This window comes from Salmo salar, chromosome ssa14 (genome assembly GCF_905237065.1).
Source record: "Salmo salar chromosome ssa14, Ssal_v3.1, whole genome shotgun sequence".
Taxonomy (NCBI): Eukaryota; Metazoa; Chordata; class Actinopteri; order Salmoniformes; family Salmonidae; genus Salmo; species Salmo salar.
In genome coordinates, this window is record NC_059455.1 from 23,925,562 (window position 1) to 23,947,598 (window position 22,037).

At 41.2% G+C, this 22,037-nt stretch overlaps 1 protein-coding gene across 1 annotated transcript; it reads right to left on the minus strand.

Annotated features, from left to right (window-relative positions):
* Positions 1-19,654: 19,654 nt before the first annotated feature.
* tmem53 (transmembrane protein 53) lies at positions 19,655-21,320 on the minus strand. Its single transcript, XM_014140451.2, has 3 exons — positions 21,127-21,320; positions 20,780-20,883; positions 19,655-20,669 (listed from the first exon to the last, which is right to left on the minus strand). Exons 1-3 carry the CDS (start codon positions 21,179-21,181, stop codon positions 19,974-19,976), a joined length of 855 nt encoding a protein of 284 aa, XP_013995926.2. The 5' UTR covers positions 21,182-21,320; the 3' UTR covers positions 19,655-19,973.
* Between the last annotated feature and the right edge of the window lie 717 nt (positions 21,321-22,037).

Below are 22,037 nucleotides of genomic sequence, written 5' to 3' on the forward strand. Positions count from 1 at the left end.
TAAGGATAGTTATGCCTCATCATATCCGTGCACATCATCCGAGGAGAGCAGACAGCCAACTGGGCACAGACGTCAACTCAATGTCTAGTCCACGCTGGTTCAACAAAGTTCATTCAACCAGTGTGTGCATAGTGAGAGATGTGAGCGATTCTATCTAAACTCGGTTAATAACAGTACTTGGATAATACATTGGCCTATTGCCTGCAAAATGTAATAAATCAAAATACAGTGTTCCACCTCAAAAGCCCTCAGCTTAAATCAGACACATAGCCTGACATTAAACTCAGAGCAAAAGCAGCCTAGTGAAAGAGAGATCATTCTCTCTTGTAGGGTTGGTGCTACTGTACAAGGTTGATGGTCTACACACCAGGCAGTATACTGGTCACACATCCATCCATATTTAAGACAGCCATTTACTTAAGGGACATTATACTGACTGATGCCTACAGAAAACTTTGGAAATCCATTAGCTCCTGTGACCAGCATTGATTCACATCATCCAATCTCATGTTGTTAGGCAGGCACTGCCCCCTGAAGAGCAAGACTCAAGATGCTCGAGACATATATGAGACTATCAGATTAAACGGAGAAAATATTGCTCAATTACCAAATGCTACCACTTAACACCATTCATCTTAGTGCTTGCCTTGCTTGCTGTACGAACGCTGAGCGTCCTCTAATGTAAGGAGCTTGACAGTTACCATTTTCTATGGAAGAGGAGGCTAAAGAGGCCCATTGACCCCTCCTCACTACAATTTTCCCTCATCGTGTCGAGAGACTTCATTAACTTTTAGGGCAATTTCAGTGCATTTTCAGATCAGAGCAACCTCCTTAGAGCTTCTACTGTCAGTTACACAGCCCTACTACTGATACACCAATGAAAGTATATCCTATAATAAAGTGTTTGGCATTGCGGTTATTTGAAGGCCATTGAATGGTAAAATTGTGTAAATAATATACTACAAAATACACAGAAAATGTGAGCAATTACACCTTCTATATTTCAAGAGCAATGAGAAAGGGTACAGTGCTTAACAACATTTGAAGAAAAACATTGCGTGTGTACGTATACAGTATATTGTGATGAGATGCTGAATGACTGATAACAATAGGTTGTTGAAAATAATGAGTAAATGCTGCCCTCCACAGGCATAGGCATGTTACTGTGGTCACAATACAGTTCAACTACAGTAGGCCTATGTGAACACATGGATCTGCCTAGAGTTTTCAAGCGTTTGACTCACAACAACAGTGCCATTATAGTCACTATAGACCTGTTAGAAAGCAGATTGAATAGCTCATTGGATTGATATTGGATGAGTTTATGAAAAGAATCCAGACATTTTGGGGAGGTATTTTTTACACTTCAGGGATCAGGACCTTGTTGTGGGAGAAAGCCTATGAAGACTGGCAATTAGTTTTACGGTGTTTTTACAGCTATTTTGTCCCCCCCCCCCAAAAAAAGTGATTACAAGTTATTAGGGTAATCAAAACGTTTACTAGAAAATGTAATTCTGCCAACACTAGGGCCTGTTACAGTAAATAATAATGGATCTGGATGCACACTCAGACAAAATGGAGATATGGTGAGAAGACCACATAATTGGCCTACTGGTGAATAGAACCAATGTTCTTTTGTTTTAAATGATAATAGGGGCGAGAGCACATTTTTAAAGAGGGTACTTTTACCTTTTTAGACTTAATGTTCACATTTTAACAGTCTTATGTTGAGTAAAACAATGTAAATAAATAAATACAGTAGCACAACTGGTGGATTACAGGATCAATTCTGTGTTGTACAAAATGGGACGGAATGGGGGAGATTTTCAAAAGGACAAGATTGCTACGGGACTGTGACAGTATAGAAGAAAATTACAGACTGAGCAAGATAGTATGTTGAGTATCGCGTTTAGCCAATCAGACTAGGGGTAAAAAAAAAACCGGAATGCTCCAACCTCCAACCTCTCTAATCAAACCTCTGTGCATTAATAATTCTAGAAATGATTATAGAAAAGTAAAACAAGTCACTATTATCAAAACCTTTTTGGAAAGACTATTTGTATTGCAACAATGTTTTTCAATATTTAGATTATTGATTGCAAAGAAGAAGAAAAAAGTAGTATAGTTTGTGGTTGGAATGCCATATATTGTCCCATAGTGTCATCATCCTGTTTGTTGTTACTGTTGTTGTTGTTATTATAATATATTTTGTACAGTTTCACCAATTTATTCCTCAACTGTTAATAAAAGCCCATTCTGAGAAATTGCACCTGACCATCCTTGTCTGCCTCCTCCCTGAACATACATCTCAAAGGCCTACCTCATAACTCCACAACAGGGTGTTGTCTAAGGTCAAAACATCACAGTCTGGGAGGTGGACACAAGAGAGTGGCCAACAGTGGTGGAGAGGTCTTGGAGCGGGTAGGACTTCCCAAAGAAAGAATAGCGGTGTTGTCTTTATGTAGAGGTTGAGGTGGTGGGCCAACATGGAAGTGAGGAGGTCTGCCGGACACTGACAGATCATACAGTTGGGGTTGGGAGAAAAGAGTTGAGCGCCATCAGAATAACAGTGTTAAGAAAGACCTGTCACACCCTGATCTATTTCACCTGTCCTTGTGCTCGTCTCCACCCCCCTCCAGGTGTCACCCATCTTCCCCATTATCCCCTGGGTGCTTATACCTGTGTTCTCTGTTTGTCTGTTGCCAGTTCGTCTTGTTTGTTCAAGTCAACCAGTGGTTTGTCTCAGCTCCTGCTTTTCCCGTCTCTGTTTTTCTCGTCCTCTTGGTTTTGACCCTTGCCTGTCCTGACTCTGAGCATGCCTGCCATCCTGTGCCTTTGCCCCTACTCTGGATTACCGACCCCTGCCTGACCTGACCCTGGGCCTGCCTGCCGTCCTGTACCTTTTCCCCACTCCTCTGGATTATCGACACCCCTGTCTGCCTTGACCTGTCATTTGCCTGCCCATGTTGTTGCAATAAACACTGTTACTTCAACACAATCTGCACTTGGGCAGACCAGTGGTGAGAGGGTGAGATTCAGACACTAACCTTTCTACAGTGCATTCGGAAAGTATTCAGACCCCTTGACTTTTCCACATTTTGTTACATTACAGCCTTATTCTAAAATGTATTGAATAGTTTTTTCCCCCTCATCAATCTACACACAATACCCCATAATGACAAAGAGCAGGTTTGTCATCTTGAATGCTCCAAACCCAACAATGCAGTAATCAATATCAATGTAGAACTAAAAATAACATAAGATAACAAAAACACACAAGAAATAAAAAGAAGAAATAAGAAGAACAAGAGAAAGTAAGAAGCTATATACAGGGTCAGTTCCAATAACATATTTACAATGTGCAGGAATGCTGGAGTGATAGAGATAGATATGTATAGGGGTAAGGTGACTAGGCATCAGGATATATGATAAACAGAGTAGTAGTTGTGTAAATTATGATTGTATGTGAGTGTGTGTGCGTGTGTGTAGAGTCACTATAAATGTGAGTGCATGTTGTGCATAGAGACAGTGCAAAAATCAAATACAGTTGTGGCCAAAAGTTTTGAGAATGACACAAATATTAATTTTCACAGTCTGCTGCCTCAGTTTGTATGATGGCAATTTGCATATACTCCAGAATGTTATGAAGAGTGATCAGATGAATTGCAATTAATTGCAAAGTCCCTCTTTGCCATGCAAATGAACTGAATCCCCCAAAAACATTTCCACTGCATTTCCGCCCTGCCACAAAAGGACCAGCTGACATCATGTCAGTGATTCTCTCGTTAACACAGGTGTGAGTGTTGACGAGGACAAGGCTGGAGATCACTCTGTCATGCTGATTGAGTTCGAATAACAGACTGGAAGCTTCAAAAGGAGGGTGGTGCTTGGAATCATTGTTCTTCCTCTGTCAATCTTGGTTACCTGCAAGGAAACACGTGCCGTCATCATTGCTTTGCACAAAAAAGGCTTCACAGGCAAGGATATTGCTGCCAGTAAGATTGCACCTAAATCAACCATTTATTGGATCATCAAGAACTTTAAGGAGAGCGGTTCAGTTGTTGTGAAGAAGGCTTCAGGGCGCCCAAGAAAGTCCAGCAAGCGCCAGGACCGTCTCCTAAAGTTGATTCAGCTGCGGGATCGGGGCACCACCAGTACAGAGCTTGCTTAGGAATGGCAGCAGGCAGGTGTGAGTGCATCTGCACGCACAGTGAGGTGAATACTTTTGGAGGATGGCCTGGTGTTAAGAAGGGCAGCAAAGAAGCCACTTCTCTCCAGGAAAAACATCAGGGACAGACTGATATTCTGCAAAAGGTACAAGGATTGGACTGCTGAGGACTGGGGTAAAGTCATTTTCTCTGATGAATCCCCTTTCCAATTGTTTGGGGCATCCGGAAAAATGCTTGTCCGGAGAAGACAAGGTGAGTGCTCCCATCAGTCCTGAGTCATGCCAACAGTAAAGCATCCTGAGACTATTCATGTGTGGGGTTGCTTCTCAGCCAAGGGAGTGGGCTCACTCACAATTTTGCCTAAGAACACAGCCATGAATAAAGAATGGTACCAACACATCCACCGAGAGCAACTTCTCCCAACCATCCAGGAACAGTTTGGTGACAAACAATGCCTTTTCCAGCATGATGGAGCACCTTGCCATAAGGAACAAGTGATATCTAAGTGGCTCGGGGAACAAAACATCGATATTTTGGGTCCATGGCCAGGAAACTCCCCAGACCATAATCCCATTGAGAACTTGTTGTCAATCCTCAAGAGGCGGGTGGACAAACAAAAACCCACAAATTCTGACAAACTCCAAGCATTGATTATGCAAGAACGGGCTGCCATCAGTCAGGATGTGGCCCAGAAGTTAATTGACAGCATGCCAGGGTGGATTGCAGAGGTCTTGAAAAAGAAGGGTCAACACTGCAAATATTGACTCTTTGCATCAACTTCATGTAATTGTCAATAAAAGCCTTTGACACTTATGAAATGCTTGTAATTATACTTCAGTATTCCATAGTAACATCTGACAAAAATATCTAAAGACACTGAAGCAGCAAACTTTGTGGAAATTAATATTTGTGTCATTCTCAAAACTTTTGGCCACGACTGTACAAGGGTCAACCCTGTAGCCATTCTGTTAGCTACACTGAACGAAAATATAAAAGCAATATGTAAAGTGTTGGTCCCATGTTTCATGACCTGAAATAAAATATCCCAGAAATGTTCCTACATATCTGTCTTCTTCACCTGCATGATCGTCTGAGACTAGCCACCTGGACAGCTGATGAAACTGTGGGTTTACACAACCGAAGAATTCCTGCACAAACTGTCAGAAACCAACTCAGGGAAGCTCATCTGCATGCTCGTGGTCCTCACCAGGGTCTTGACATGACTGCAGTTCGGCGTCGCAATCAACTTCAGTGGGTGTAACCGATGTGAAATGGCTAGTTAGTTAGCGGTGGTGCGCGCTAATAGCATTTCAATCAGTGACGTCACTCGCTCTGAGACTTGAAGTAGGGTTTCCCCTTGCGTTGGGCTTTTGTGGCGCGATGGGTAACGATGCTTTGTGGGTTGTCAGTTGTTGATGTGTGCAAGGGTCCCTGGTTCGAGCCCGGGTTGGGGCGAAGAGAGGGACGGAACCTACACTGTTACATGGGCAAATGCTCACCTTCGATGACCACTGAATCCTTTCAACTGTACCGGGCAGATGGCAGACAGCATGTGTGGTTGAGCGGTTTGCTGATGTCAACATTGTGAACAGAGTGCCCCATTGTGGCGGTGGGGTTTGGTATGGGCAGGCATAAGCTACAAACACAATTGCATTTTATTGACGGCAATTTGAATGCACAGAGATACCGTGACGAGATCCTGAGGTCCATTGTCATGCCATTCTTCCGCCGCCATCATGTTTCAGCTTGATAATGCACAGCCCAATGTCACAACGATCTGTACAAAATTCCTGGAAGCTGAAAATGTCCCAGTTCTTCCATGGGCTGCATACTCACCAGACATGTCACCCATTGAGCCTGTTTGGGATGCTCTGCATCGATGTGTACGACAGCATGTTCCAGTTCCCGCCAATATCCAGCAACTTTGCGCAGCCATTGAAGAGGAGTGGGACAACATTCCACAGGCTACAATCAACAGCCTGATCAACTCTATGCGAAGATGTCGCTGTGCATGAAGCAAATGGTGGTCCCAACAGATACGGACTGGTTTTCTGATCCACGACCCAACTTTTTTAAGCTATCTGTGACCAACAGATGCATATCTATATTCCCAGTCATATGGAATCCATAGATTAGGGCAAAATGAATTTATTTGAATTGACTGATTTTCTTATATGAACTGTAACTCAGTAAAATCTTATAAACTGTTTCATGTTGCGTTTATATTTTTATTCAGTGTATTTACAGTAGTAGTCTGTAATGCTTGGGCGTAGTGGAGGAGGAATCAGACGCAGGAAGCAGCGATACGGGTGATGGCTTTTAATGAGCGACACAGCAAAACACCTGCCAACCCAAATAGCGAACTGAGTGCACAGAAAAATCAAAGTTCCCCAAACACAGGGGACAAAACACAGTGAGCGCAAATCCACGCACTAGCGCTAAATACATACAGCGCGTAACAAAGCAACCAACAGATAAACAATCCCACACAAAGAGCAGGCGGGCCAACTAGCTAATATAGCCCCGCTAATCAACCCAACTAAGGACAGGTGCAAACAATAACAGAAAGGGGGAAAACAAAAGGAATCAGTGGCAGCTAGTAGGCCGGTGACGACGACTGCCGAGCGCCATCCGAGCAGGAGGGGGCGCCACCTTCGGTGGGAGTCGTGACATAGTCTTATGGCTTGGGGATAGAAGCTGTTCAGGAGCCTGTTGCCGGCAGACTTAATGCACCAGTATCGCTTTCCATGCGGAAGCAGAGAGAACCGTCTATGGCTTGGCTGGTTGGAGTCTTCAACTATTTTTTTCCGGGCTTTCCTTTTACACCGCCTGATATAGAGGTCCTGGATGACCGGGAGCTAGGCCCATTGATATACTGGGCTGTCTGCACAACCTTTTGTTGGATTTACTCTGTTAATCCAGCAACCGGTTTGATTGAACAGATCCTACCTGTTCTGTTTTTAAATAATGGAGGACCAGATGGGGCATTGACTTGACCAACCCCCCAAAACAACTCTAGCATGACCATACCTTTGCTTTTTTATCTGTTAAAGATTGAGATGCAGGCCTATACCGGGGATCACATTCAGACACTTTGTGATTGAACATTGACCAGACTTGTTAGAGCAAGAACAAGTTCTGAAATACATTTGTATAAATGCACACTGGAATGTCCTGCGTTTCTAGTATAATTGGTTTGAATGCTATGTCCTAACATTGGAATAACCACAGTTTGTTTTGCTGTAGTAATAAATAAAAGCAAACTAAAACAAAATAGGTGTATAAACGGGTTAATTAAGTTGACACTAAAATGTGTTTTTTAAATAGAGACAATAGATTGGTTGAAATGGGAAACGTCATCAACCGCGCGACTTTTTGAAGCAGAAGGTCAGGAGTCAGCTTGTGTTAGCTAGCAAATTCATGGAACGCCGTTTGTGTCTTTTGCGTGTCAAAAAAGACACACGTCAAATAACACTATTTGGGATTCTGCGAGATTTAGGTTGTTTTTCTACTTACCCAGAGTCAAATGAACTCATAAATAGCATTTTTATTTATCTGCGTGCAGTTTGGAGATGATTGGAGTTAGCACATTGTTAGCTTAGCACAATTGTTGGAAGTCTCCTGGTACAGTAGCCAGCAGATCGCAACGTTGCATCTGTCTCAATGGCACGCTTACAGACGCCATAATGAAACAGATACAATGTTGTGATGTCTATACGCCAACGGCACAGTGAATGACAAATTGGATAAAATCTTGTTTCTTATGATTATCAGTAAAATAAACAAATATATACAATCTAGATTACTATGTATAGCCTTGTAAGACTATAAATGACTAACCACCCCACCCAGCTTTGGAGTAGTTAGAATGTCTTTTTCCATGTTTTGAGAGGAGCTGGCTACTGTGGGAGACTTCCAGTAATTGTGCTAAGCTAACAATATGCTTACTTCAATAATCTCGATCAGAAATTGGCTTCGCCAAAGTACCCAAACAAGGCCAAAGGGAGAAGGAGAGCGATGAGCAGCAGCAGCAAGCCCATGTGATTCCATGTCTATGTATATAGGGCAGCAGCCTCTAAGGTGCAGGGTTGAGTAACCAGGTGGTAGCCGGCTAGTGATGCCAAGCCCAGCAGCTAGCTCCACGTGTTAAGCCTACCCACCCTTCAACAAGTGCTGCCAGGATAATGGATCCACAGCCCCCTCCACCTCTGACTGTTCCTGACCCTCTTGGAAGAGAGGAGCCAGCCCAGGTTAGCCTAGAATCCTACCCTAGCTGCAGGTGTTCTGTCCCAAAACATTCTATTTGACTTTGATTTTGGCCTTTACTACTATTGCCCATAGAAACGCATTGAATGATGGATTCATGAATGGCAAAACAGACAGTCAAAAAATGTATCATAAGGAATAAGACGTTGAAGTGTCTGTCCTATATCCAGGATATATAATAAAGCTCAAAAGTTTTTGGGGACACATATTTAACACTCTTTTATTTGTTGGCACAAAACTACCTCCATACTTCCATTCATTTTTTTTTTCTTTCTACCAGTTCAGGGTTACCTTCAGAGGAGTCCCATGAAACTTGTGGGGGATGTAGCAAAACTGCGAAAATCTGTTCATGAAAATCTCATCTTTCATAGAGTGGTTATATTAATTTGTAGGCCAAACCGTTTGGACGCTCACAGATGTTTTCATGAGAAGACCAATTTTCGGGATGTCTCATGGTCTGACAAACACCACTGTAGCTCAGCCACCTTCTACAGCAGATGCAGAAGGCCTACATAGATACATCAAAGCTGGGACCGAGAGACTGAAAAGAGCTTCTATCTCAAGGCCATCAGACTGTTAAATAGCCATCACTAGCCGGCTATCACCTGGTTACTCAACCCTGCATCTTAGAGGCTGCTGCCGTATATACATAGACATGGAATCACACGCCACTTTAATAATGGAATACTAGGCACTTTAATAGTGTTATATACTGCTTTACTCAACTCATATTTATAAACTGTATTCTATTTTAGTCAATGCCACTCCGACATTGCTTGTCCTAATATTTATATATTTCTTAATTCCATTCTTTTAATTTTTGATTTGTATGTATTATACTACTGCACTGTTGGAACACAAGCATTTCACTACACCCGCAATAACATCTGCTAAATATGTGTATGTGATCAATAACATTTGATTTGATAGGCGGATGTGGTGGATTGAGATGCAGCCCATGCAACAACAAAAAAATGTATCTCTAGCTAAAACTGACAGATTTTTATTAGGATGCGTCAATACATTTACATTTTAGCAGACGCTCTTATGCAGAGCGACTTACAGTAGCGAATGCATACATTTCATACATTTTTTTTTTCTGTGCTGGCCCCCTGTGGGAACTGAACCCACAACCCTGGCGTTGCAAATACCATGCTCTACCAACTGAGCTACAGGGAAGGCAACAGACTTGTACTAATGGAAACTAGCTCATAGGAAGATAGTGGCTGGAATAGTGGCATTTAGTAGGCTACGATTTGCTTTACTGTGTGCCTTTCCAAAACATGTCCAATCAATTGAATTTACCACAGGTGGACTCCAATAAAGTTGTAGAAACATCTCAAGGATGATCAATGGAAACAGGATGCACCTGAGCTCAATTTCGAGTCTCATAGCAAAGACTCTGAATACTTACGTAAATGAGGTATTTCTGTTTTTCTAAAAAACAGTTTTTTCTTTGTCATTATGGTTTATTGTGTGTAGATTGATAAGGATAAACCTTAATTTAATCAATTTTATAATAAGGCTGTAACGTAACAACATTTGGAAAAAGTAAATGGTCTAAATACTTTCCGAATGCACTGACCCAACAGTATTCACACTGACACAGCAGTATTCATACTGATACAACAGTATTCATACTGATACAGCAGTGTAGAGAATCCAATCCCAATCTCGTCCCCGCAGGAGGCCGTTTGCCTTTTGGTAGGCCGTCATTGTAAATAAGAATTTGTTCTTAAAAAAAATAAACTAGGTTCTACAGTTTGAACACCTGCTGTGTCTGTGTCCAACAGTATTTTAAACTGATCCAAAAGTATTTTATACTGTTCAGACAATATTTTACACTGAACTAACAGTATTTTACACTGATCCAACAGTATTTACACTGATCCAACAGTCTTCACCTGCAAGTGTAGAGAAACCAATCCCTATTTAAATACTGACCCAACTGTATTTATACTGATCCAACAGTATTTGTACTGATCCAACAGTATTTTCACGTGATTGTAGGAAAACCAATCCTTACTACTAGAGACACCCCTGTGCTCTCATTGATCAATGTTAACTGGCCAGATTCATTATTATAGAAAAATATTGAAAAATATTGAACCCTAACATTTTGTGGATGAAGAGGGCAAGAGATCTTTCACCATTAAGGCTTGGCTGGAAAACAAACAGTCCCTCTTACCTTCTTAATTGTGGCCAGAGGGATGTCTGGGTCCAAGCTGAGTGAAACAGGTCAAAAAGTCAAGTCGCTCTCATCCGTGTTACGACACCAAATGTTGTTGATAATTAGATCCAAAGATTAAAGCAGAGACTGTTTAATTGTATAATATAAACATATTTAATGCATACAAGCAGCTGGCAGGTAGATCCGTCTCTGATCTCAGTCAGGGAAGGAGCTTGAAGAGTAAATGGTTACACGTTCCTTATATAGTGGGAGGTGATAATATAATCATATTGTTACACAACAGTTATTTTATACAGGCAACAGTTCCAGAACACAATGGCATTTTGTTATGGTGCAGTGATAACAGGAGTATATGAAATGCATAACATCACAGTCTAACACAGAGCAATAACATAACTCTTGAGAAGTTACCCAATTCCCAATTCTACCACAACATCTCTGTAACTCTGAATTTCCGTGATACGGATTGAATAGAGCCCTAGGTTGGGTGAGAGCCGGGCAAAGCGCTAAAGATCTTTTCTTGTGTTAGCTGTTAGATGTAAATCTGCCCACTCTTGCTTCACCAGTCAATTTCTCAGCATTTCTGTTAATACACATTGACATTTTACTACTGTGCATGCACACTTACAGCTTGTTAGTTCCTCTTATTTTCACGGCCCTCACTGTGCCTGGACTTTGCAGTCTCCCTGTTCAAGTCCTCCTTCAGAGACTGGTTACCTGCCTACAGAGGACAAGTGTCAGGCAGATTCGCCCGCAATACACTCTCTCTATTCCACAGGCTAGGACACCCTTTGAGTATCTCCACACATATATGTAAATACTGTCACATGACTGTCATGTGCACCAATATTGAATTTTAAAAGCCTGTTATATGAAATGAAGTTTCCTTTGAAGTTGGAATCCTTAATGGTGAGACTGTCTCGTCCGTTTTGCAATATAACAACAACAAATATGTTATTGTATCAAAAAACACCGTTTTTACCCTCAGACATCATTGCACGAGCGATAGAACACCACGTTGCACGACGCTCACCTCCACTTCGTCAACAATAACAATGGCGGTGGGACGGACAGTGGCTCTATTTCCCCTACTGCGGATTCTATCTTTAATATAGACCTCATGTAAAATTCAATACATCTGATTTTATATATGAATAAAGACTTGCTAACGTCCCTCAGTGCACCCTCTGTGATTTCTAGGAAGATTTGAACCCACTTAACCCCAGTTAAGATTATTACTATTTATTTAATGGGATTTATTTACATCTGTCCCTCATTACAAGGTCAACACTGTTACGTGAACTGAACTCTCCTTTTAATATGGTGAAACTATTGCTTTTTAATTTTTTGTCAAAAGAAACATTGAACTTCTAGTGTAAAAGCAGGTGAGCTGGTCCTACTCTTTGTTCATTTTCTGGTGTTTTCTGGTGGAAAACTGAGCGGGTCGAGCATAACATGTCAACCCTTTTACCGATAGGTAGACAGGCTAGATTTCATTTTTTTCTTCAAATTTGCATTCAATTGCCCCTCCCTGTTGCACACAACAAGCTTCCGTTCCCCCTTTACAGTCAACCCTGTTAGAGTCAACCCTTTTTTGTGTTTAACCTCTTGAGATGGAAAAACATAGTTTTTTATTAAATTGTAGTCTTGTAATCTTGTAAAATTACCATGTAACCTCTACGACAGAATGTTAAAATTTGGTGAAATACCAAGTTGCACTACCCAAAAAGGTACTCAATTGGTGGAACGACCCAGATATTATAAAACACTTTCCTCAATAGATATTATTATTATGGAGAAGGTTTTGTGAGGGAGAAGCAGAGTCAGACATCAGTGCCTACCCCATGCAATCCAAGCGGGATGTTGCTCTAGAACTCTGATCTGGAGCGGTGCTCACATATTGGTCCTGGTGTGTGGGAGATGTACGCAGAGATTGCTACTCCAAGGGCAGGAACTATGGCAGATGTGCGGAGAAGGTATGATTAGAACTGCGCTGCATTGGAAGAGGAGTTATACACTGGTTTTGTTGCCTATGGAGTGATACTGCTGCCTTTATTGCCTCTGCAGAAGGTTGAAGTTAGTAAGCAATGTTCTTTCTATCCCAAGGGCAGGAACTATGGAAGATGCCTGATATTCAAAAAATGTATTTGAGTTGTGCCGGCCCCGGGCTTATGGTTTGCGCAACATTGTAGCATATAGACCAACACGTGGCCATTGCGGTGCTCGCCTGTATCTCTCACAGAACTAGAATGACATTCCCTTTCTCGCTCTGCTCTGATAGACATGAGCCTGCAACTCTCATCTCTCCAGCATTTCACTTCATCATTTATTTCCTTTAATAAACTGAGTGGTTCGAGCCCTGAATGCTGATTGGCTGACAAAATATACAATTTTACTGCTCTAATTACATTGGTAACCAGTTTATAATAGCAATAAGGCACCTTGGGGGTTTGTGGTATGTGGCCAATATACCACGGCTAAAGGCTTTGTCCAGGCACTCTGCGTTGCGTCGTGGATAAGAAAGCTCTTAGCCATGGTATATTGGCCATATACCACACCCCCTCGGGCCTTATTGCTTAAATAGAATCATAGCCGCGAGAAGATTGTTGGAGGTGGCGCAGCACCCCTGAAAAATGTAAATACATTTACCAAAGTTATATATGTCTGTTCAGAAATAAAGGAAATAATTCAGAAGACTACACCAGGAGTAGGCCTGTAATTTAGCCACAGAGGATCAATAACTTTAAAAAAAAAAGTTAAACAATAGCCTAGCTGTCGATTCTGTGTAGCCCGATCACAAGGCATCCTTACAGTTGGGCACACACGGCAAATCTGTCAGTGAACAAACAGCATGCAGCCAAAACAGGCCAATATTTCAAATACAATCGCGGGAAAACACAGATTGGAAAGCAAATGGTTCCTGCTGAAAAGAGAAAACTAATCTGCCTGTAGACTACCAAATATGTTATCAACTTCCAAATAGGCCTATTGAGTGAACAGCATTGTTTCCCACAGTAAAACAAGAGAGAGGTTTTTTGACACAAGGGCATTAGCCGTTGCAGGTGAGTGAGCTGCACATCATTGGGTGAGTCAGTGAAACTGGAAAGCTTTTTTACACTATAATTTCCTCCTCATATTGTACAATATGTGTCTCCACACACACCTACTGTAGGTCTAGGCTATTGATGGATTCAAGACTAGGTCATTTTTTATTGATCTCAGATTCTCAGTGTGTCAGTGTCAAATTGCCTGTCATTTCCATTATTTGTGAGGTATTTAAAAAAAATCCCAAATTTGCCCGGACCATAGGCTACAAACCTTTTTACACATGTGTGCACACCTCTACTCTATGCCAGTACACAAAAGTGATGCTAATGCATGCAAACTTTATTATAAAGGTGATAATCTTTTCGTTCCGGAACATCAGAGTCCCCCAGGTCAAGTTTTAGTTTTTTGGGGGCCAATATGAAAAGTGGTTTTCAAGCTTTTCTTTCTAATAGGGTTTTCAAGATTCTGAATCTGACGGGTCACATTGAGATTGACTTTATCATGTACAGGTAGATTCAGCAAGTTGACGTTGCCACGAGCAGCACCGCAGATATTGGACGTATCTGAGTGGTAAGGCTAAAGCAACCGGCTGTAGATGAAAGTTGAGGAGTGAAATAGGGGGAGGTGCATCTGCAACAGCCAAAAGTCGGACACTGGTTTTCTAACAGCAAGGCTCACATCAACATGGCAGGTCACCATTCTAAATAAGAATTTGTTCAAAATTGACTTAACTGTATAAATAAAGGTGAAATTAAATACAACTCTAAGTTTTTTTTTTATAATGTTGAAATAAATATGTACATGTAGCTACCAAAATAAAGTAAACACCAACATAAAGTGTCTTAATAGGGCGTTGGGCCACCACGAGCCAGAACAGCTTCAATGCACCTTAGCATAGATTGTGCAAGTGTCTGGACCTCTTTTGGAGGGATGCCCCACCATTCTTCCACAAGAAAAGCTGTCTGAGGCGCCACTCCAGAATCTCTCATAAATGTTAAATTGGGTTGAGATCTGGTGACTGAGACAGCCATGGCATATGGTTTACATCGTTTTCATGCTCATCAAACCAGTCGGTGACAACTCAAGCCCTGTGGATGGGGGTATTGTCATCCTGTGGGGGCATAGCCATGGTAGACAAAATAATGTCCTGCCCAGCATTTTTAAACATGACCCTAAGCATGAACGGATGTTAATGAATTAATTAACTCATGAACCACACCTGTGTGGAAGCACCTGCTTTCAATACACTTTTTATCCCTCATTTACTCAAGTGTTTCAATTATTTTGGCAGTTACCTGTACCTAACCCCCATATCACATGCTCACAAACTGAAATCATAATATTAGGTGTGTACACGTTGTACAATCAGTTACTGAGAGAGAGCCTCAAATATCAAATGTATTTGTATATATCCACTGTACACATGAATCACAACAAATTGGTTCCTGTTTCAGTCATGTCTTTGGTCACATTTGTGTGGGTCAAACAAAAACAACCATATGATTGGTTGACAATAGAGCCTCTCACAATGCAGGCGATAGCTGCAGGATGAAGTTGGTGAAGAGCAATTGCAGAAACTTGCAGTTGACTGCAGTCAAAACTTCTTGACCTTTGATCACATGATTTTTTAACATTCCTACAGTCGACATGTACGCACAAGTCAGACAATTTTTAATCCCCAGAATGCAACACCCTTGAAAGGCGGTGACCAATGCATGTGCACGGGTGTCCTTCACACTGCTACAACGTGGTACCTACAGGACCAAAACATCAGAGATGTTTAGTCTCGCATTGACCCACTAGAAGTCAGTGATATAGGGAAACTGGTTGACAATTACATTTGTAGAAGTTTTTATGCTTTATTACCGCTTTTCACAGATGGATCCAAGGACACAGAGATTCTGCTGGGTCCAAGCACATTCAGGTGTGGAAGGGAATGACATTATAGACCAGTTAGCTAAAAGAGCTTTGAAACAAGATATAATTGATAGTAATGTTCCACTGTGTAGAGGTGAGACCAAATGTGAGATCAGAGCCATTTTGATAGATGTGTGGCAGAAGAGATGGGACTCTGAGCCCAAGGGCCGGTATTTAAATGCCCTCCAAAGGAAGGTCAGTGGACTAAGATTCAAAGGTCAGATTAGGAAGGAGAGGTGGTGTTTGCCCGATTGCACTTAGGACATTATACATTGAACTCGTCATTACGTCTGGTTGGCAAGCACGTGAATGGTTTGTCTGGAGTGTATGGTCAATGAAACGGTGGAGCATGTGTTGTTATATTGTTGTAAGTATGTTGAGGAGAGGGAAAGATTGAAGTGTATGGTCATTGAGGTTGGACAGGGTTGGGGGGGGGGGGGCTGGAAGGGATTTGGGGGATGGGGGAGGGTCTAGTAGAAGTTAATAGGGTTCTTTTTTATTTTCTCAGAAGTACTCAGTTACGTAGGAGGATTTAGAGATGTTGTAAACCGTGATTACCACACACTCCAGCACAGTAGGTGGTGGCATGCACCGTTAACTTTGGTTTGCGAAATTCCATTATGTCATAGAAGAAGAAGAAGAAGAAGAAGAGTCTTCTGGTGACAGTACCCCTTCTGATGTAAGATCCTTAAGCCCCAAAAACAATAATGTCCAGTTTCTTCGACTTCTTTGAGACTTGTGCTCTGCAGTTTATAACTGTGGCAATGAACGCAACAATACCTTTTTTTAAACACACAGGGTATTTTTTGTCTGGCAGCAAACATTTACTACAGGCTCTGGTGTATCCACTACCATTATCTTCACTAGCGTCACTTATATTCTCCCCAAAAAATGATCGCCTCTGCATAGGACATTCGATTGACCACTCTAACTTTTAGCTCCTCAATTTCCTTCACCCTTACAGGGCACTCCAGGAACTCAGGATCATGATCCCCACCACAATTGCAACACCGTCGTCCTTCTACTTACCATTCTTCAGTATACTCTGTTCGTCTGCACACACTTGAAACATGGCCCAATCGTTTACATTCTTACACTCCAGTGGTTTGGGGACGAAAGCTCTTACATAACCAAGCTTCACATTTGTAGGTATTTGCTCTTTATCATAAAACAACAGGACTGACAGACTTTCTTATTTTTCTCCATTCACCCAGTAGATCAGACGCCGGGCACCAACCACACCAGGAATTTTCTTCAGGTATTCAACCTGAACATCTGTCGTCACCCCTGAAATGACTCCTTTGACGGGTGCTCTACTCCGAAGATCAAAACTTATGTTGTCCAGATTCTTTTGAGGTCCACTGCAATCTTCCTTTGCTTTTCAGAAATACAATGAATCAAAATAAGACCACTCCTGGTCACTCTGACAGACTCCACTTTTCCAAGTGCATACTTCACCATTTTCTACACCTTAAACAGGTTTCCTGCATATGCATCCTTACTCAACAAACGCATACCAACAAGAAACAATTCATTATCATTCATACATGTATTCTCCACTCCAATTTTAGACAATTTCCTTTTTGTTCCAGTTTTCGATACTACTGTTGTCCATTTAGAACATTCGTCATCACCAAATTCACTCGATGTGCTTAATTCGAACTCAGCATCCACTTCCGCCATCTTCCCATTGCTAGCCCACTGCAGAAATGTTAGGCATGCAGGGGCCCTGTTCAACCAATGAGCAGCGGTCTCTTCGCTGTCATAACACACATCACATGATGTGTACCTACTGTACCTAGATTCAGTGGTGTAAAGTACTTAAGTAAAAATACTTGAACGTACTACTTAAGTAGTTTTCTGGGGTATCTGTGCTTTACTTTACTATTTATATTTTTGACTACTTTTACTTTTACTTCACTACATTCCTAAAGAAAATTCTGTACTTTTCACTCCATACATTTTGACTGACACACAAAAGTACTCGCTACATTTTCAATGGTTAGCATAGCAGGACAGAAACATCCCTACTGCCTCTGATCTGGCGGAGTCACTAAACACATGCTTCGTTTGTAAATTATATCTGAGTGTTGGAGCATGCCCCTGGCTATCCGTACATTTAAAATACAAGAAAATGGTGCCACCTGTTTTGCTTTATATAAGGAATTTGAAAATATTTATACTTTTACTTTTGATACAGGATCGGCCCCTTTTTTTAAATTTTCGCCTAAAATGACATACCCAAATCTAACTGCCTGTAGCTCAGGACCTGAAGCAAGGAATGCATACTTATTGGTACCATTTGAAGGAAACACTTTGAAGTTTGTGGAAATGTGAAAGGAATGTAGGAGAATATAACACATTAGATCTGGTGAAAGATAATACAAAAAAAACAACGTTTTTTGTATTTTTTTGTACCATCATCTTTGAAATGCAAGAGAAAGGCCATAATGTATTATTCCAGCCCAGGTGCAATTTAGATTTTGGCCACTAGATGGCAGCAGTGTATGTGCAACATTTCAGGCTGATCCAATGAACCATTGCAATTCTGTTCAAAATGTCTGCCCAAATGTGCCTAATTTGTTTATTAATAACTTTTCATGTTCAAAACTGTGCACTCTCCTCAAACAATAGCAGGGTATTATTTCACTTTAATAGCTACTGTAAATTGGACAGTGCAGTTAGATTAACAAGAAATTTAGCTTTCTGCCAATATCAGATATGTCTATGTCCTGGGAAATGTTCTTGTTACTTACAACCTCATGCTAATCGCATTAGCCTACGTTAGCTCACCCGTCCCACAGGGGACCCACCGATCCTGAAGAAGTTTTTTAACAAAACCATTTGAACCAAACCACTTAATCGAAGATTTTAGATTTCATTAGAATAAATCCCTCCATAGGCAGACATATTCATGTCATACAAGCTAAAGAAAATAAACATCCACAAATAAGATAAAGAACACAGACCACACACACTCCTTTTCATGTTTGTGTATTTGGCACATCCTTGCTATTAGTGTGTATGACAAATTTGTCCCGTGTGGCTCAGTTGGTAGAGCATGGTGTTTGCAACGCCAAGGTTGTGGGTTCGATTCCCACAGGGGACCAGTACGGAGAAAAAAATGTATGAAATGTATGCATTCACTACTGTAAGTCACTCTGGATAAGAGTGTCTGCTAAATGACTAAAATGTAAATGTATGAGTCTGTATTGTCACAACATAGGCCAATAGTTTATCCACAAATCACCTCAGTAATTCATTATTTCCTGTCTTTTGTTATATTGCTATTCAGACTTTCATTAATTGGGCAAACCATCCAAATGGTTATTCATGTTTGCTCTTCATCTCTTAAAGTCAGGGAGGCAGTTAGGTTTAAATCAGATCAGCAGGAAGAGTCTGCATCTCTGGAAAACATTCCCAAAACAACCATTTGGCAATGTGAGCCATGCAGCCACCCAACTAACAAAAATAATCTAGTATGTACTCCAATAAGCTTTGTTCATCTGTGTCTGCAGATGTGTCAACTTTTCCCTTCTCCTTTGAGTGGATATAAATTATGTATGAAGTGCCAGGGTGAGCTTTCTGTAGAGACAAATGCCCATGACTCTCTCCAAAATGTCAAATTTGACATTCAGAATCATTCAATAATCATCTCTACCTGACCAACTTAGAGCACTGCTCTTCATACTATCACTGATGTCTGGCGAGGCAAAGGCTGAGTTTAGACAAGGCCAAAGGTAGCCATGCACAATTTGCAGTGCTAGGTTGAGTGGAAGGGGTCCTTCCCCAATCGCAGCATCATACAGATCATCACATCAGAAAGAATAAAAAATTGTATCTACCTTTTGTGTGATGCAATATTTACAGTATAGGCAATAAGAATGCTGCACTGCTTTACTACAACTGCGAAATGTTATTCAATTGTAATCATGTGTTCAACCCTATAATTTCACAAGAAACTTAATTTATGTAATGGACATCGCAAACTGTAATAGATTACTTTGGAAGATTAACTAAGGTTCTGCATTTTCAAACAAGTAGACCAAAAGAAATGCAAATGTTGACATAACGCTTCTTTAATTTATAGAAGGCACAATAGTTAAACACGTGTTTAGTAAGTACATACATTCTTAGTCAATCACATTCTTTTGAAATATCAACCACTGGATTAAAGATTCACAAATAGTACCAATCAAAATTCACAGCACTGGCACTTTGGTTATCACCTGTCTAATTTTGCTTAAATTGACTTCAACTCTTAAAACTTAAGCATTTGAAATAAGATTTCCAAGTACAGATTTATACATGTGTAACATTACAGTAGAATCACAAAAACATAAGTGCCATAGACTTTTGAGAAACATTAAAGTAGTGTGCTTTCAATGCTGGATCAAGTGTCGCTTTTTTATTTGCGCTGTTGAATCCTTCATGCAGTTGGTCAGGAAATCCAGGCATCTCTTGGAGTACTCCTCTGGAAAGTCACGGAAATGGCTCACGTGGGCAGGGGTTTTGAAGTCAAAACTTTCCACAGACACCCCTTTCTCCTTTAGAGTCTTGACCATGAGCTCAACATCACTGTACCGAATCACTCGATCAGCTCTGGAGTACAGGTACAGCTGGGGCCAGGTAGGAGGGCGCTCCCGGATGGCATCATAGTGGTTCTTGTGGATGTACTTGGTTATGGGGTACAGAACCACCCTAAGCAGGAAAACAGTTACAGCAAACAGTGCCAAGAGCACACACCTCAACATCACATTGATTTTGGGTCCCAGAGTGGCTGTAAGAGCCCGTAATGCCCCCCTCACATTTCCACTGCCTGGGGCACTGTCCACCACAGTCCCAACTATACATAGGGTGCTGAACTGTTTATGACTGTGCAAGAGCTCAACAATGTAGCGGTACAGCATGAATCCCCCGTTGCTGAACACGTGAAAAAATATAGGGCTGTTTTCCACCTCGTAATCATAGAGTATCTCAAGTAGTTTGTGGGCAGTATTACTCAGCTCCTTGTAGCCAAATGATTCAGAGACGAATACTGTCTTCAAGGGCGCAGTATAGCAAATTGTGACACAACCCTGGAACAAAGAGGGGGAAAGGTAAGTCACAGATGAATAATGAAGTAGAATAATCATTTATTGAAATGACAGGAGACATTTACCACCACAATAATAGTTTTTACGCCAACCTGTTCGTTATAAATGGAGCTGTACTTGGCAAGATGTTTGTCTCTGCAACCAGCCCATCCCAGCAGTATGACAACTGGTTCCTTTGTTCCATGCCAGTGTCTTTCTAAAAGGAGAGAAAAACAAATCAGTTATCTGTTTAGTAAACTAACTGCATAACCAGGAAAACGAATTTAGCTAGCTAGCAAGCAGTCTTTGAGTTAGTCCAATTCAGCTATAATTGAATTATGGACAAGCCTGCCAGTGCCCCGTTAACGTTGTCTAAATAGCTCATGGGTCTGTCTGACAGCTAACGTTAGCTACATTAGTGTTGTTAGCTAGCCTAAGCAAGACTAGATAAAGTGCTCACCCGAGATCAATGCATCTGGAAACACAATGTTATAGTCCATGCCATCATCTTCCATTCTGTAGCCGATTATATTACAGATAGAACAATGAGCCCTTTTGCTATACGATTCATTTGGCTGATGCGCTGAACCTCAACGTTTTCGCAGGTTCGCTAGTCGCTACGGAAGTCAAGAGTTGTTCGTTCATTGTTTCTGATTGGTTCGTTTTCACTTCACTATACATTCAGTTCCATGTTCCTCCACGAGATGACGGCCAATGTCCATATTTGAGTTTTCAAGCTACAGTAGATAACGAATCGAATATTTCACTCAGAATAACATGGTAATTATTTGACAACATTATGCAATCTGTGGAATAACAATTTTGTAATATATTTATTTTGAACAAAATATATTTAGAGGTGTACCCTGTACCACATTATGTGATGAGTGTTGTAGTAGTGTGAAGTGTGAAATAACTGTAGACTTCTAGAGTCCATGCAGAGTAGAGGGAAATTAGTATTCACAGCTGGTGAAATGATTATATACGTTCAAACTACCATCAATATTCGAGTTAACACAGTCAAATATTGTACATTACACACACCCCATCAAAAACAAAAACATTAGTGTGTCGCATTCTTGTCCCTGAATGGAAGCCTCAGCTGTCAATCTGGACGTGAAAAACGGGAACGCAGTTTAGTGGGAGTGTTAAAGGCGGAACATGGTCAATCTGTTGTCTGCATTGACCGTGCAGCATTACGGTGATATGGCCATTCAATTTCTTGCGATTCGCAGAGCAGCGCAGAGCTGTTGTGAAGGAAGTTGTCAAGAAAGTGAGTTTATGTTTATACAGGACCTCCCGCCTTCACCTAACGTCAACCAATCATGTCAATGCGGAGCGCTCCACATTGTTAAAACATTTAAGACGCGC